This window comes from Chrysochloris asiatica, unplaced genomic scaffold, assembly GCF_000296735.1.
Source record: "Chrysochloris asiatica unplaced genomic scaffold, ChrAsi1.0 scaffold00232, whole genome shotgun sequence".
Classification (NCBI taxonomy): domain Eukaryota; kingdom Metazoa; phylum Chordata; class Mammalia; order Afrosoricida; family Chrysochloridae; genus Chrysochloris; species Chrysochloris asiatica.
In genome coordinates this window covers 1,335,136-1,353,710 of record NW_006408750.1, presented here as the reverse complement: position 1 = coordinate 1,353,710, position 18,575 = coordinate 1,335,136, and the positions used below count along the sequence as shown (strand labels likewise).

At 42.2% G+C, this 18,575-nt stretch overlaps 1 protein-coding gene across 1 annotated transcript in view; it reads right to left on the bottom strand.

Annotated features, from left to right (window-relative positions):
* Positions 1-12,960, bottom strand: part of ARHGAP26 (Rho GTPase activating protein 26) — a 692,304-nt gene extending 679,344 nt beyond the window's left edge. Inside the window, exon 1 of the mRNA XM_006873269.1 lies at positions 12,807-12,960. Within this exon, the coding sequence (XP_006873331.1) occupies positions 12,807-12,960 (154 nt within the window). The remainder of the gene's footprint in view (positions 1-12,806) is intronic.
* Positions 12,961-18,575: the final 5,615 nt, after the last annotated feature.

Sequence of the window (18,575 nt, the reverse complement as noted above, 5' to 3'; positions counted from 1 at the left end):
GCCATCTTGGCCTCTAAGGAGCACTCTGGCTGTACTTCTTCCAACACAGTTCTGTTGATTCTGTGGGCAGCCCATGGCACTTTCAATATTCTCCTCCAACACCATAACTCAAAAGCATTGATTCTTCTACAGTTTTCCTTATTCACTGTCCAGCTTTCGCATCCATATGAGGCTATTGAAAACACCACGGCCTGAGTCAGGCGCACCTTAGTCCTCAAGCTGACATCTTTGCTCTTCAACACTTTAAAAAGGGCTTGTGCAGCAGATTTGCCTAATGCAATCTGTTGTTTGATTTCTTGACTGCTGCTTCCATGAGTGTTGATAGTTGATCCAAGACTTTATTCTAAGTCCTTGAATTCAATCTTTTCTCTGTTGATAACAATGTTGTTTATTGGTCTAGTGGTGAGGATTTTTTTTTTCTTTACATTGAGATGTAATCCATACCAAAGGCTCTTTGATCTTCATCAGTAAATGTAGCAGAACAGAATGGTGGGAGGCAGGAATTATAGGGATACTTACATTTTTAAAAAAGAAATATAGGTATAAATTAAAGCCTTTTTATTTGATTTTATTCTGTTTTACTTATCAGTCAACACTCATTTTCTATATCTGACCCACAAATCATACTGAGATATGCAGTCAGGAATTTGTCCAATTTGGGGCCTATCAACTCGGCAGTGTCCTTGGCACAGAAACAACCACAAATTCAATCTGCCAGAAAATTTATCTAAAGTCCCTCAGGGGGAACCAGCTTATATTTTCAGAGTGTTCAAATTAACTTGGGGTAAATTTGACAGCAGATCTGAAAGCAAAGTTCTATGAATTTTGAACTCTACCTGTGGTGTCCTTAAAAACCATGTAAAAGAGAGTTGATTTTGCCTTTTCCCACGTGGCAGCAGTAGGAGTCAGAGCATAGCTTACTGGCTTGGCCCAGCAAGGTCAGCTAGTTAACAAGGTTTGATCTAGATTTCCCAAATCCCTCAATCCTTTGTTCATCTGGCAAAGAAAACACACACATGCCCACACAACACCCTAGCCCCAGGAATCTCTTCTTTCTAAATATAGCAGACAACGGCCCACTCTTTGGGCTCACCCTCTGCAGAATGTTGTACCTTCCAACCAAGGTGAGTGGAGCTAGACGTAAACACACTGTGACAGTTCCAGACCCACACTGCCAAGCTGCTTTCCTTACCATTTCCTCTCTTTCTCCACCCTGGGTTTCTATGAAAATGTGTAAACCCCAGTGACTCATTTACAAATGAGAATTTATAAACATTTCTCTGGCCACTAACGCTACCGTTCTCATTCGAGCATACATAACTTCCTTCCTGGACTCTCCAACTGGGGCTTCAAATAGCCTGGTTGTTGTTGTTGTTATGTACCATGGAGTCGGTTCTGACTCATAATGACCCTGTACAGGGTTTCTGAGGCTGTAAATCTTTACAGAAACCGAAAGCCTCATCTTTCTCCCACGGAACAGCTGGTAGTTTTGAACTGCTGACTGTGAGATTAGCAGCCCGATTCATAAACACTGCGCTACCAGAGCTCCTTAGATAAGGGCAAAGTCTATTTCATCTCCCTTTTTACCTAAAAGAAACTGGTGCTCAAAAAGATACCTAACCAATCCAAGGCCAATTAGTGAAAACCCAGTGAATTGGTCTCTCCCTCTCTATAGATACACACATACACACACACTCTAGATTTGCTCTGGTTCTTTTAGAATCTGTGCCTAACAGAAAAGCAAGTTCAGGATACTCTATTATCGCTTTTAGCAAAAAGGAAAAACTTCTGAAACATAATCTAACAAACTCAATGGAGCACCAGGCCAATAGGTCAGCAGTTCAAACCTACCAGCCACTCATCGGAAACTCTATACAGGGTAGCTATCAGTCAGAACCAACTTGATGGCAGTTAACAACAGCAACCAGGATGTGCAGGAAAAAGATGTCAAAGAAGTCGGCCACAATTCCACTTTGAGGACACCCTGTCATGGAGTATGGTGGCACACACTCAAGGGTGGATGCACCTGATGATTCTATAGCACGTCCTGTAACAGGGAAAATCCAAAACAACGTGAATAACCTTCAATTGGAGGCTTGGTAAATAAAATACACTATGTCCACATAGAAAACTATGTGGTCATAAAAAGGATGTATATTATATGCTAATACGAAACATCTCTAAGACACAGTATTAACTAGAAAAGCAAAACAGAATCATTCATATAGTATAATTCTGGTTTTTTTGTTGTTGTTGTTTTTTAAAGTATGCACAACAAAAGGACTAGAAAAAAGCATAATAAACTGTTGACAGTGGGTAACTGGATTTTATTTTCTACTGTTCACCCCATTGAGTTGGTTCTGACTCAAGGCAACCCTATTCTGTATCCATCTATACTATGATTCTTTCATGAGAATGTATTCATAAGCTATTCACTTTGTTTTGTTTTGTTTTTGCCATTGTACTCACTCATTCATACTCTTGAGTTTCCTCTGAAACTTAATACTCCCCAAGTCTTCTCAGTAATTAGCATCCTTGTTCATATCACCGTGGAAGCCCAAGACATCAGAATCATTCTTGTCTTCCCTCTTTTCTCTTATACTTCACATCCAACTGAGCAGCCAATCATCTGGGCTCTACTTCCAAATACATCGAGAATATGATCCCAGCTCCTATGTTGACAACCCAACTGAAATACCTCAACTATTACAGCAGCTGTCTGCACTCTTGCCCCGCTACATCTATTCTCCACACGGTCTCTTCTAAAACATAAGTTGGATATGTCACTCCCCTGCTTTCAGCCTCCAGAGAAAGCCCCTACACAGAATGAAATCCAAAGACCTTTCTGAACTCAGGACCTCTATGAACTGGCTAACTAACCCCTGGGATCTCTCCTCATTTGTTTCCATTATTTACTCCAGCCACAAATAGCCCATGCACTCTCCCATCCCAAGGCTTCTGTGCATATTACCTCTGCCCAAGGGCTCCATATTTGTTAAATGAAAGCCTTCCTTTGATAGCAACATATGCAATATAAAAGGATTCCTGGAATTATGATGATTAAACATTGATTGCTGAACCCAAGCAGGCTCCCTGTTTGTTAAACGAAAGCCTTCTTTGATGGCAACATACATTTACACAAATAATGCGCACGTTAAATGTTTTTTTATTGTAAACCATACAGCCCTCTCATGTGTTAGCTTCCAATGAGCACTATGTGCATTTTATGTGTGTGCACATTATTTCCATGTGTGAGTTAAATGTGGAAAATAACAGTAAGATGAAATGCACTCATGTATAATTTTAAAAAATTAAATCTAGGATCAATCAGATGATCCACTTGAACTGCTAGTTTTCATATTCATTTCCCTGTTAAATATTTCTGCCAAACTTAGCCTTGGCTGATTTTTTTTAATGTGATGTTTGATAGGATAACAAAGTTGCCTCCATGAGTTTCTTTCCCCAATAACTCAGTGTTGAGAGTGGTTGTGATCATTAGCTGACACGGAACAAAATTAGAAAGTCCAGCCTGGGACCTCTGCCCAAAGGAATGCTGACTGGGCCTATATAGAGCAGAAACCTGAACTCACAAGAACCATTTCCTAACCCTGGACTTCTAAAGTGGATCTGCCTAATGCAAATACGGTTGAACCAAATGGGAGCAAAAAGTCCCCAAATGCAGATGCATGAAGAAATCCTGTTCACTTAATCATCAAAAGTTTTACATGGCAAAGAGAAAAGAAAGAAAGTTATAAAATACTGCCCTCCAAAAAATAAAAGTATGACCAGACATCAGTAAAGGGGGACTAAACAAGAACTAGCATTACAGATGCTTCTTACTGGGGTTCTGGTGTGCAACTGTAGGAGATGTACAGGGTTGGAACTGACTCAATAGCACTTAACAACTGGCGTTACTATTATACTGTCTACTGATATGGATTACATCTCAATGTCAAGAAAACAAAGATCCTCACCACTGGACCAATAAACAACATTCTTATCAATGGAGAAAAGATTGAAGTTGTCAAGGACTTCATTCTTCTTGGATCAACTATCAACACTCGCGGAAGTAGCAGTCAAGAGATCAGACGACGTATTGCACTGGGCAAATCTGCTGCACAGGAACTTTTTAAAGTGTTGAAGAGCAGAGATGTCAGCTTGAGGACTAGGGTGTGCCTGACCCAGGCCATTGTGTTTTCAATAGCCTCATATGGATGCGAAAGCTGGACAGTGAATAAGGAGGGTCGTAGAGGAATTGATGCCTTTGAGTTGTGGTGTTGGAGGAGAATACTGAAGGTGCCATGGACTGCCAAAAGAACCAATAGATCTGTTTTGGAAGAAGTGCAGCCAGAGTGCTCCTTGGAGGCCAGGATGGCTAAGCTTCGTCTCTCATACTTTGGACATATTGTCCGGAGGAAACAATCACTGGAGAAGGATGTCATGCTGGGTAGGGTGGAGGGTCGGAGAAAAAGAGGAAGACCCCCAAATAGATGGATCAGCCAGGTGGCATCAGTGGGACTCAGGTGTGGCAGCGGTAGTGAGGTTGGCCCAGGATCGAACATTGTTTCGTTCTGCTGTGCATGGGGTCGCTATGAGTCGGTTCCAACTCGATGGCACCTGACAACAACAACAACAAACTTATGTGAAAAATCCCTGTGCCTCAGGGTCATCTAGATCAATGGACAAAACAGTTCATAAAGCTAATGTTCTACATCCTAGTCTGGTGAGTAGCATCTGGAGTCTTCAAAGCTTGTGAGTAGCCATGAAATACAAAAACTCAAGGAAGCAAGTAGTTCAAAGTACTAATGGCTGGCACAATAATCCCAGGATCCTCAAATCTGAGACTAGAAGAACTAGACGGTGCCTAGCTACCACTATTAACTACTCTGTGGTCTGGGTTATTGTTGTTAGGTGCCATCGAGCTGGTTCTGACCCATAGCGACCCTATATACAACAGAATAAAGCACTGCCCAGTCCTGTGCCATCCTCACAATTATTGAGGCATTTAACCCCAATGCTGTTACTTGTCAATCCATCTCCTTGGGGGTCTTCCTCTCTCTCACTGACACTCTACTTTACCAAGCATAATGTCCTTCTCCAGAGACTGGTCCTGCCTGATAACATGTCTGAAGTATGAGAGATGAAGTCTTGCCATCTTTTCTTCTAAGGAACAGTCTGACTGCAGTACTCAGCACAGATGTGTTTGTTCTTCTAGCAGTCCATAGTACTTTTAATATTCTTCTCCAAACCCATAAATCAAATGGCTTGATTCTTCTCTAGTCTTCCTTATTCATTGTCCAACTTTCACACACATATGAGACTATTGAAAATACCTATGGCTTGGGTCAGGTGCACCTTAGTCCTCAAACTGACATCTTTGGTCCTGAACACTTTAAAGAGGTCTTGTGCAACAGATCTGCCTAATGTAAAATGTTGTCTGATTTCTTGGCTGCTGCTTCCATGAGTGTTGATACTGGATCTGAACAAAACAAAATCTTTGACAACTTCAATCTTTTCTCCACTTATCATGATGCTATTCATTAGTCCAGTTGTGAGGATTTTTGTTTTCTTTACACCAAAGTGCAATCCATACTGAAGGCTCTTGCTTTTGATTTTCATAAGTATTTTAAGTCCACTTCACTTTCAGCAAATAAGGTTGTGTCATCTGTGTACCATAGGTTGTAATAAGTCTTCCGCCAATCCTGATGCCATGTTCTTCTTAATATAATCCAGCTTCGTAGATTATTTGCTGAGAATACTGACTGAATGTTTTGTTATGTGCCATGGAGTCGGTTCCGACTCATAGAGACCCTGTACAGGGTTTCCGAGGCAGTAAATCTTTATGGGAGCAGAAAGCCTCATCTTTCTCCCACAGAACGGCTGGTAGTTTCGAACTGCTGACCTTGCGGTTTGCAGCCCAATTCATAATCACTAAGCTACCAGAGCTCCCTGACTGAATAAGTACGGTGAAACCCTGACACATACCTTTTCTGATTTTAAACCATTCAGTTTCCCCTTATTCTCACAACTGCCTCTTAGCCTATGTACATATCCCTCAGGAGCACATTAAGTATTCTGGAGTACCAATTCTTTGCAATATTATCCATAGTTTGTCATGATGCGCACAGTCAAAAACCTCTGCATAGCTAATAAAGCACAAGTAGACATCTTTCTGGTATTCTCTCCTTCAGCCAAGAAGCATCTGATGTCAACAATTCTGAATCTGGCTTGAATTTTTGACAGTTCTCTGTTGATTTACTATTGCAAACATTTTTTAACTATCTTCAGAAAAATGTTACTTGCATGTGATATTAATGGACTCGTTCAATGATTTCCACATTCTGCCAGGGTCAGCACAAATATGGATCTCTTCCAATTGGTTGGCCAAATTAGAAGTTCCGGGTAAGAACGGGGGAAAAAAAAAAGGTAAAACAAAATTCAAAGCAAGAAAAAAATAGACCAAACTTACTGATAGGGAGAGGCTAGAGAGGCCCTGAGACTATTGTGATGAAAAAAAAAAACACATCCTAACTTGAAACTGAAGACACTCCCAGAAGTCTCCTTCCAGTCAAATAATAGACGGGACTATAAAACAAACATCACCAGCAGTGAAGAATGTGCTCCTTAGAACAATCAACTATACAAGACCAAAAGGACAGCACTTGAACAAAACCAAAAATGAGAAGGCAGGGAGGGACAGAGAAACCAAACAAACGGAAGCAGGGAAACCAAAGAGGAAATAAGGAGAGTGCTGACACACCGAGGAGATTACAACCAATGTCAGTGAACAGTCTGTGCATGAACGATTGATTGGGAAACCAATTTGCTACGTAAATTTTTACTAAGGCACAATTAAAATGTTAATAAATAAATAACCTCACTGCGTTTGTCTTGGGGGTGTGATGTGACACAGGACAGAGATCTCAAAATTACTCATCACCAAAATGCAATGAGAAGGGCCTATCATCTCTTTAAAAGGTTCACGAAAAATATAGGTTGAAATAAATATATTCACCTCATTTTATAAAAAAGATGTCACCCAACAGGACACTGACCACAGGTAAGATTATATTCAGTATCACACACCTTGTCCCAACTTGACTGGAAGCCCGCTGAGGTAAGGAGCTGGATTTACTCTTTGATTGTCTCCTCTGCACCCATTAAGGAACCACCAACTAGAACAAATCTATTTCCCTCTTGTGGGTTAGAAATGCAAAGGCACACCTGGGTTTCTCTTGGTGTTGTTAAGTGCCATCAAGTCGGTTCTGACTCAGTATATTTCTCAAGGAGCAACTGGTGGATTTGAACCACTGGCCTTGCAGTTAGTGTTGTTGTTGTTGTTAAGTGCCATTGAGTCAGTTCCGACCCATAGCGACCCTGTATAGGGTTTCTGAGGAGCAGCTGGTGAGCTTGAACCACCGACCTTGCAGTTCAAACGGCTTTGCAGTCTGGCACATTAACCCACAGCGCCACACCAGGACTAGTCCAGTGTTTATTCTGAATTGCCACACCAAGACTCCTGGATTGCTCTGGGGCCTAGAAATGCATTGTTCAGTCTTTAGGACCCAGCTTTACTAAAACACCTGTTTTGAAGGAGAGAAACTTGCTGATTCAAACTTTCTCCACCTGAAATTCCAATAAAAAAAGGTTGTACCTATAACTAATCAACACCACCAAGCAGAAAAAGATTAAAACTGAATTTCTAATGTTCAGAACAGGCAAATCCATAAAGAAAAAAAAAAAACAAGTTCATAGTTGCCCTGGGCTAAGAGGGTTGGACAGAAATGGAAGTATAGGGTATGGGGTTACTTTGTGGGGTGATGAAAACGCTCTAAAATTGACTGTGGTCATGGTTACACAACTCTATAAATGTACTAAACACAACTAAATTGGACACATTAAATGGGTTAATTGTATGGCATGCAGATTATACTGCAATAAAGCTGTTATTTTTTTTTTAACTGCATTTCTATCCCACCGTAAGACAATAAAAATGAGGGTTCCCCGGCCATCTCAGAAAATGGAAGACAAATTTAAAGGGCCCTATCCTTAGCAACAAAGGAGCTCTGGTAGCGTAGTGGTTACAAATCGGGCTGCTAACCTCAAGGTCAGCAGTTCGAAACTACGAGCAGTTCTGCAGGAGACAGATGACAGGCTTTCTGCTCCCATAAAGATTTTGAGCCTCGGAAACCCTGTGCATGGTCACTGTGAGTCAGAACCAACTCTACAGTACTTAACAACAACAACAATCCTTAGCAACCAGTCCAGAAACCAAGTATAACGTGGAAAGGAACACAATTCTTGAAAACCCAGGCCATTCCTCAAAACCAACAGCCTAATTTACTTTCATCTCTATGAAACCAAATTTGGTTTGCCACTGAGGACATGAAACAGCAAGACACAGAGTCCAATGCCTGTTTCTTCTGTAAGGCAAACAGAGAGAAGCAGCAAGTCCAGCCATATAGAGGAGAAAGTTCATCTAGTAAATGTGAAAATGTAGGCTACCAGAATGTTATTTGGAACAGAAGAGGCTTACTTACAATTTTTTTCTTTATAACTTGTGGACCTTTTCCTTTTTTTCTTTTTGGCATAACCACAGCTTGATGCAAGCCATCTTACAAAGATTTTGTCCACCAGTATTTAAGACACATACAACTTTGTAAGTTGCCAGCCTGAAAATGGTATGAGCCATCCTCCCTTTCTCCATACCAAAATCTGTCCCTGTTTGCCAGGTGGCTTTTACTGGAGAATCACTGAGTCTTGCCAAGCCAGAGTACAGGAAGACGGTAACAGCTGGAAGATGATCACTGAGCAGCACCGTTTGCCAGTTCTTTCTTTACATGCACTGCTTCATTGGAGCCTCACAACAACCTGATGAGGTTAGCGTGGTTATTCCCATTTTATACAGGGGTTGCTCAAGCTTAGTAACTTAACTTGCCCAGAGTCAAACAGCTAAGAGCTGGGACCAAGATTCAAACCCAAGTTTACCTGTCTCCAGGTTGCTCTCTTACCACCAAATTATAGTCCCTCAACAAAAACCGATGAAGTTAAAGGAAAAGAGATATTCTAAAACTCTTAATTTTACATCTTCAGCCTTATCATCTCTAGAGACAAGAAACAGAAAGACTGGTCTTTTGACTGAGACACTGATTAAGCAGGTCAGAGAAGCAGGTCCTGGGAAAGTGAAGTCCCCCACAGAAAAGGCCAGCATCGGAAACAATGAACTGACCGTTGCCAAGGCTTTACTCTACATCAAACGAGAAGTGCCTCCAAAAGCAGGATTTTATTATATGTATGGCCCAGACTATTTTATTGCTTATCCTTCCATGTGTCCAGACCAGAGAGCTGGACTCCAGACAAAGGTTTCAAGAAGTTCATTTCCAAGTAGAAAGTGTCTATAACTTTTATTAGATTTTCAAAAGGGTCAGTGTGAGAACCACCGACCTAGAGGACAAGGTTAAGTGCTCTAACTGCTGTGTCACCTTGTGCAGGTTACTGACCTCTCTGGTCCATTTCCTTATTCACAAAATGGAAACAGCAATGACAATGATCTAACTGAACTTTGGGAATCTCTGATGATCAATTTTATTGTCTTAGATTAATGCATGAAGGGAATCTAAATTCAAAGATCTAACAATAAAATAAAACCATAAAACTTTACAGCTGGGAGATACTACAGGATCATATAAGCTAGGGGTGGGGAGCATTCGGCCCACGGGCCATATGGTGGTGGTGGTTATGTGTCATGGTAAGGCCCTCAAAATCATTGGATCTGGCCTTACCAAAGCAACCACAGTTCCAGCCATCACATTGTTGTTGTTGTTGTTGTTGTTGTTAAGTGCCGTCGAGTCGATTCTGACCCACCGCGACTGTATAGGGTTTCCAAGGAGCAGTTGGTGAGCTTGAACCACCGACCCTGCAGTTCAAACAACTTTGCAGTCTGATGCATTAAGCTCACAGTGCTACACCAAGACTCCAGTCATCACATTGTTATTGTCGTTGTTATGTGCCTTGGAGTCAGTTCCAACTCATAGCGACCCTGTACAGGGTATCCGTGGGCTGTAAATTTTTACGGGAGCAGAAAGCCTCATCTTTCTCCCACGGAACAGCTGGTAGTTTTGAACTGCTGACTTTGTGGTTTGTAGCCCGATTCATAACCACTATGCTACCAAAGCCATCACATTAGGGGTGAGTTCATTAAATGTTTGACCAAATATAGCATGATAATTTTCAAGTTGATAATTTTGTATTGCCCACAAATGTATAAATATAAAACTATTCTTTGTAGAAAAAAAAAAGGTTTCTCACCCCGATCTATATCAATGTTACTTGTAGAATTCCTGTATTTATTTTTAAGGTACACTGGAAAAATACTGAATTTACAGTTATAGTAGTATAAAGATAATTTTTTTAAGAAAATATTATGTAAATACTAACAGTGGTATAAATCATATAGCTTAGGTGGTTTGTGCCTGTAGTCTGGTTAACAGCTCCACCCTCTTTATTTTAAAGACAGGGAAATTGTGGCTCTAAAAGGTCACATGACCTGTTCAAAGTCATAGTAGAGCTAGATTTAGATACCACAAAACCTGGGTCCCAATCAGTCTTTCCCCCAAGTTATAGAGCTGGTCCATTAGACAGCTAAAATAACCCTTGAGCCCTATTACTGAAATGTTTCTTCTGACCCAAAGCACTCTTACAAAAAAGATAGTAGTTGGGCAAATGGCCAGTCACACAAATGCACTCTACCCAGATTCAATGTTGAAGCTTAAAACTCATGTCCAAAGTCCATCAGGACTGGTCCAGAGTTCCATTCAGGGCAAGTGGGATGGGGCAGGATCAAGAGCTCTCTGCAAGGCAATAACTCCATTAAAACAGCTCTAGTGACTAGGCTTAGTTTTGTACAAACTGTGACTCAGGGCTAGTGCATCCTCAAGTTTCAGTTTTCTCATTTACTTAATTCTTAGGTGACGTGGTATTCGGCAGGAAGTAAACCTCTGTAGTCACAATGGCAGTAGAATATTCACAGCTATCTCCTCAGTGCCCAATGCAATACCTAGCACAACCTAATCATTCCAAATATTGACCCAAATTAAAGCCAGTCTCAGAGTTCAATCAAAATTCCTGGGCAGGGTTTCTAAATGGGCCCCTAAGGAGTCCTGGTGTGGCACTGTGGGCTAATGCATCACAAAGTCATTTGAACTGCAAGGTCAGGAGTTCAAGTTCACCAGCTACTCCTTGGAAACCCTATACAAGGTCGCTATGGTTGGAATCAACTCAGCGGCATTTAACAACTGACTCCAAATCAGTGGTCCAATATTCCCGGCACCAAAGATGTACCTAGTAACTGATAAAGCAAGAGTCTATTCATGCTTCAGGTAAGACACAGTCTCCAGCAGAGGCCCTACCTCTAACATGCCTCATCACCCCCAATAGGGTGTTCATTTCACCCACAAAAAATTGACACTTGCCCTGGGAATCCGTTGTCTCTGTCCTCGATTTTAGAAGCAACAAGTTCACAAAATGACATCTCAGGTACTCCTTTAAGGAGGCCTGTATACAATTCTCACAGTGTGGACCCTATTCTACCAATTCAACCTTTCACAGTTCAAAGGTACCACTTACCAAGAAACCCATTACAGAGATAAAAAAGGAAAAGAGCCCAAGATAATTTCACTATCTGCCTTCATATTATTCCTAATTCTGCAAGCTAAAAAATGGGCTGAACTATTTTTTAAATGGGTAGATTGCAAAGGAATTGAAAGCACTCCCAAAATCCGAGGCACTGATCCCTAGAGTGTTCTCTATTTGTCCAAAAGGCGATACTGGATGGCTTCTGCAAAAGTCAAAGGAAAACCCATACACAAGATGTAAATTCATTTCTCCCCTATCAAAACAAAAAAGCAAGCAATGGTTTTACAAAAGGTTGGAGAATCTTTAAGATGAGTTTAAACGTTTCCTTACTGGGTGGGGACAGAGGACATTCCTTCTCAGATCTTTGAGTTTTCAAGGATAATGGGAGAGGTAAAAAGGAGAACGAAGGAACGAGAGAAGGAGTCTGGAGCTGTTCGTTCTATTTTTAAACCCTCGCCCACAGTTTAGAGTAAAGGAACATTCTGATTCTGTACTCCCACCCCTATCACCTTCTGCTAAATACAAGAACCAGAACCTGCACACGTAAATGGCACTGATTCTAGGTCTGGGGAGTGACCGGCTGTCAGTACGCTAAATAATCTTGGGCTAACAAACCATTCCACACAGCCCCTCGCCCGCCAGCTCCTGCGCCTTTCGGAGAAGCAGACAGCCTTGAGCAGGCTGGAGTTGCATACAGGGATCGAGTCACACCTGCCTTCTCCGGAGGGAGGCAGCTCCCCTTGGAAGGGCACGTTCCAGCCCTAAGGTAGGGTGCCCAGGAGTGAGCAACACTTCCCCTACGAAAACCAGAGCCCTGGTCGCGATGTGGTTTCCCGACAGGTTGCGGCGCACCAGGCACCACCGCCCCACTCACGGGACACCTGTGTGCCGCACACACCCACCCGCGATGCCCAAGAGCGCCATTCGTGCTCGGGTCACCTCCCCGCCAACCCACCACGCAAACGGCTCGGCGACAGGTCTCCTTCCTCATCTGATTACGGCTGGCTCACCCATATTATGTATCCTTCCTGCCTCATTACGAGCATCTACACCCATCACTCAATGCTGTGGGGTGAGAAACCCCACAGGAGCGCGGGGGACCAGGACTGCATGCCACCCGACGGCCCCTCCCACCCCGGGACAGCCGTCCCCGCCAGGCTCGGGGCACTCACTCTTGAGCGCGCTGATGAGTGACTTCCCGTCCTTAATGAGGTCCTTGATAAATTTGTTGGTCTTGTCCAGCTCCGCTTCGTGTGACTTGAGTGTCTCTCGGAAGTGCGGGCTGTCGAGGCAACAGTCGCTGAATTCTAGCGCGGGGAGCCCCATGGTGCCTGCGGCGAACAGCCGGGGGGCGCGCCTCCCCCCGGGGCCCGGACGGATAGTCGCCCGGAGCACGCACGCGGCAAGAGCTCGACCGGCAACCCCGACGGCCGCCGGCTCCACAGGTGTGGCGCCTACTCGTTCTCCGCTCCGGGTCCGGAGGCGCGCAAGACTCCCGAAATGAACCTGGATCCGGTAGATAGCCGGTTCCTCAGAGGCACACAACTGAGCGGTGGGCGAGAAGGAAGCGTAGCAGCCGACCCGAAGCGGAGCCGGGAAACGAGCGAGCAGGCGAGCGAGTGCGGACACCGCCTCCCCGCCTCCTTAGCTGGCTCCAGCTCTAGCAGCCTCTAGCGCCCTCTCACAGCAGCCTCGGCAGCTCCGCCGGCGTCCGGGCCGCTCGAACCTGCTAGCGATGACCTAATCCTTGCTAGAGCCAATCAGCGAGCCCGTCCCAGCCCGACCCCCGACAGCTCGGGGACGCCCGTCCCTTCCGTGAATTTAAACCAATCATCAGGGTCTAGAGGCGGGGCCATGCCACCGCCTAGGTCCGCAGCAGACGCTCCGCCCTTTCCCGCTGGCCGGGTGGTGCAGACCCGGAGACCGTACAGAGAGAGAACTTCTCGATGCTAGGGCTCCGGCCAGCCTGAACGTTTCCCGCCTGCTGCGGCCAGGATCTGAGCCTAGGATGGCATTGCTTGTCTGGGAGCGGAGGAGTCTAGATGTGCCGAATACGAAAAAGATAGGAATTAGGACTGCAGATCCCGCAGCCCTCCAGCAGTGCTGGGAAACCAAGCTTGCAATCAAAATGCAGCCCACTGCCCCCGTGAGAACACCGAACACTCCGAGCGACCATGTTGCCCATAGGCACACGCCTCTTCTAGTCGGGTGGAAAATATTTGCATCTTAAAATTACCAGTGTTTCTAGCCTGCAGTCTTCCCGCCTCCTAGAGTCCGTCCCCTTTCATGGTCCACTCCGGCTAATAAACCAGCCACGGCTGCCAGACCTAATTGGACGTACGAAAAAGAATTTCAACCTTCTGTTATTTTCCTTCTGGACACCTAGCAAATTTTACATACTTACATTCACTGCCCTTCGTCCTTTCGCTACATCGTGAGCTTCACTAGGGCACGGACCACCACAATTTTCTTCATGTATTCACTGCTACATACCCAACACCTACAACAATATCAGACTAATTTTAATAAGATACTGAGCACTTATTATGTCGTACGATGATTAATAAATATTTGTGTCATAAATGAATGGCTCCTTTCTTGTCTCTCTATTCACCTGCCACTCCCAATGCGTTGGATGGACCACAAAACTCAATTCAGATGGCTTGTCAGACTGGGTACCAAAGAGTGCCTTGTGCTGAATTGCGAACTACTGGAGGACAGGCACTGTCTTTGAATAAATTACTTGTGTATCCAGAAACTAACTCTCTTTCGGTTAAGTATGTTTTGTTTTGCTTCGTTTCATTATTGGTTTTTTTTAATAGGCCTGCTATGAGCAGGTAGTGGGCTAGATGGTAGATATACAAAAATGAATAACACAGAAGGAACTTGACTGCCTGCTGATCAGTGGAAGCCACACAAACAAGCAATAACAATGCTCAGTGACAAGGGCTTGGTTAGGAGAAGGATTGGGTGCTTCCCAACACTAGGGGTCAGAGAAGGCATCCCATCCAAGTAGAGAAATTGACTGAAGGCATAAATGGATGAATGAATGAAATCTATTTGTTACTTGTAGCTACAAATGGAAGGAGCCCTCTTGGTCCAAACCAAAAGATTGACTGTTAAAAGCCAACCAGCAACTCCACAGAAGAAAGACCTGGTGATTTGCTTCCTTAAACTTTAGAGCCAAGAAAGTCCTATGGGAAAGTTCTACTTTGTCAGACAGGGTCACTTTGAGTTGTAATTAACTCAAGGGTACCTAATAACATCTACAAAGCTAGACTTAACAGCAGTTAACAACAGTCATATGATAGTTGTTGGTAGTGTTATGTGCCATCAAGTGGGTTCAGACTCACAGCAGCTCTGTATAGGGTTTCTGAGGAGCAGCGGTTAGGTTTGAACCACTGACCTTGTGTTTTTAGCAATCCATTGTTTATCCTACATGTTCCTCACTTGCCAAGGACAGAGATGTGTACTTATTATCTACTGATATTTTAAATAGTGTGCTAAAACTCAATGGTTTAAAACCTCCCAACAAAGACAAGCCAACAGAAAGCTTCACTTGTTAATTCTATCAAACATTTAAGAAGAATGAGCACCAATCCTTTTTAAAATCTTCTCACTGATAGAGTAGGAAAGACTCCTTAACTCTTTCAATAAGACCAGCATTAACTTAATGCCAAAACCTGACAAAGATGCCACAAGGAAAGAAAACTACAGACCAATATCCATTATGAAATAGATACAAAAATCCTCAACAAAATACTAGCAAACCAAATCCAACAACATGTTAAAAAGGCTTATATAACAGGACCCAGTGACATTTATCCAGAAATGCAAAGGTGGTTCAACATTTTAAAAAATTTTTAAATCAATCAATTTAATACTCCACAGTAATAGAACAAAGGGAAAGACCCACACAATCATCTCAATTTATTCAAGAAATTGCATTAAACAAAATTCAAACTCTTTTGTGATTGAAAAAGAAAAAACACTCAGAGAACTAAGACTAGGTGGGAAAATCCTCAACATGATAAAGTGCTTTTACAAAAAAGAGAACATGATATTAAATCGTAAAAGTCTAAAAACTTTCTCCCTGAAGTCAGATACAAGACAAGGTAGCTCACATGCACCATTGCTCTTCACATTGTTATGGAAGCTCTAGCCAGAACCATCAGGCAAGAAAAGTAAACAAAGGCATCCCATTTCAAAACAAAGAAGTAAAAGGATTTCTATTTTCAGACACTATGATCCTATATATAGAAAATCCCAAAGAATCCACAAGAAAGTGACTAGAACTAATAAATGAATTAAGCAAAGTTTGTGAGATCAACACTCACAAAACTCAGTTGTTTTTATATATAGTAGCAAATAACAAGCTGAAAAGAAAACAATTCCATTTACATTAGCAACTAAAAGAATAAACATTCTAGGAATAAATTCAATCAGGGATGTGAAAGATTACATACTATAAAGCAACACTGAAAGAAATTGAAAAAGACTGAAAAAATGGAAAGTCGTCCCATGTTTATGGATTAGAAGAATTAATATAGTTAAGATATGAGTATTCCTCAAAGTGATCTAAAGATTCAATACAATCCCAAACCAAATTTTGACAGCCTGTTTTGCAGAAATGTAAAAATTGATCCTTAAATTCATATAGAATTACAAAGGGCCCCAAATAGCCAAAACAATCTGAAAAAGAAAAACAAAATAGGACTCACATGTCTCAATGATTTCAAAATATTCTATAAAGGTGATCAAAACAGTGATCTGATCAAAACAGACATATGAGAGTGAGTCAATAAGTACTGCAACAAAATCATAGAAATCTTTATTAAAGAAAAATATCAAGATATGAAGCTATTATTTTCTTTTTTATTGCATAATATATATAATTTTTAATGAGCATTTAAAAATAAGTTAAGCTATTTGAAAAATGAACAGCTGAGTAATGAGCACATTTAATAATTTGGAAGTCAAAGCAAATGTGAAGGATTTGGTTTTCTACATTTAAAATGAAGAACTAAAATTCTCTTCTTGGTTTGCAGTTAAAGGCATGAGATTAGTTTCTAATTCCTTTTGCTTCTGCAGAAGGCCCTGTCTCATTTCTGACAGTTCCTTAAGGATTGCCAGTTGTTGATTCCTGTTTTTTCACCAAGTTAGGATTAAGAAGTGGATCCCTGACAGGGTCAGATTCAAGTAGTTGCTGTTGTTCTTGGTCACAGTCATGTGAGGGTCCTGGGTTGAAGGTCTAGACAATGGTGCACCAGGATCCAGGGATAGACCTCATTAGTTCAGTCATAGGGAATAAAATGGGATGGTTCCAAAATGCCAAGTGACAGTTCTGTTTGACTATCTCCTAAAATCCGAGTCTCTTTTTCATAAGTACTGGTTTTTGATAATGCATGTGATGTATTAGTGTGAGTTTGTTGGATTCTGTTTTTCACTGCAGGATTGGGGGTGGTTGAGGCCTACTTTCTCTGCTGAAACAATTAATTTTCAGAGATTCTTCTTCCTCTTTGAGTAGATGCCATCTGCACCTTGACTCAAGTTCTTGATGTAATGCATGAAGAGCTTCTGGTGAAATGCTTCCATTTTGAGAGAGGTGTCCAGGATTGTTTCTTTCTACCAAGTGAAGCAGGTCATTTACTGAAGCTATTGTGTCTTGACATAGCCTCTTTCTAGGGCTACAGAATTCTGAAGGTGATGTTGACTCAATGGCAGTGGGAACCCTTCCCCAAAGAATTCTGCACTCTTTTGGTCAACACCACTTCAAAATGGCAGTTTTGGCATCCTCAAGCAACTCAAATTGTGTTCCTTTGAAAGGTTCCTTGAGTTTGGTGAACAAAAAGGAGTCTGGAGGGGGAATATCAGAGGAGTACGGTTGATAGGGTAAGGTTTCCCAATGAAATTTTCATAGGAGAGTCCCCAAAGAATGTGCAGGCTCACTGTCATGATAAGAGGAAACAATCCCTCCATGCAACTTTTCCGGCCTTTTTCTCACCAGTGCAATTTTCAAGTCCCTGTCAAGAAAATCCACCAGAATCTTCCCTTTGGAATCTCAAAAACAGGCACCATAACCTTCTTTCTGTGCTGACCTCTCTGCCTTGAATTTAACTGGCCCAGAAGATCCTTCCAGAACTACTGTTTTGATTAGACCTTTTTTCAAGATACCCTAACAAAATGAAGACAAGTGTATTACTGAGAGAACTTGTCTGCAGCCATCCACTGATAGCAAAAACATGTTTAAACACATTATTGTTTGGAATAAACTTGTATATATATGGTAACCCTGGTAACAATATTTTATTTCGCATACCCTCATAAACCAATGCAAATAAAAACTCTAGAAATAAATCCATTCATCTATAACCTTTGTTTTTTGACAAAGTTGTCAAGTCCATTTGGTGGTGAAAGAATAGTCTCTTCAACAATGGTCTGGGACAACTGGCTCTCTACATGAAAAAGCATGAATTTGGACCTATAATTCACATCATACGTAAAAAGTAACCCAAAATGGAAGGTTTGAAGTTTAGGAATACAGGTGAACTCCTGAGCCCATGGTAACTGATCTAGTCCTGGGAGGCTAAGGCTGAGAGTGAAGAAGTCAGCTGGTCTGAAGTGCAGGGAGGTGTGCATGAACTCTTACACGTTCAGCTAGCACCCACGTGACCTAGCTTGGATGACTAGTTGACCAGAACTCAAATCAAGGAAGATAAAGATGTTCAGTAATGAGAACAAGTGCAAATTGCTACAATTTCACATACTAGACATTTGTCTATGAATGCAGTGATTCAAAATTCCAATCCGAATGGAAGGATTCTTCATATCAAGGAATAACCTTATTTCCTCAGTGTACTGGGTTACAGAGATGAGAAATTTAGATATTGGCTGTCGAAAATGGGGGTGGAAGTATTGTACAAAGGCATGAAGTGGCTGAC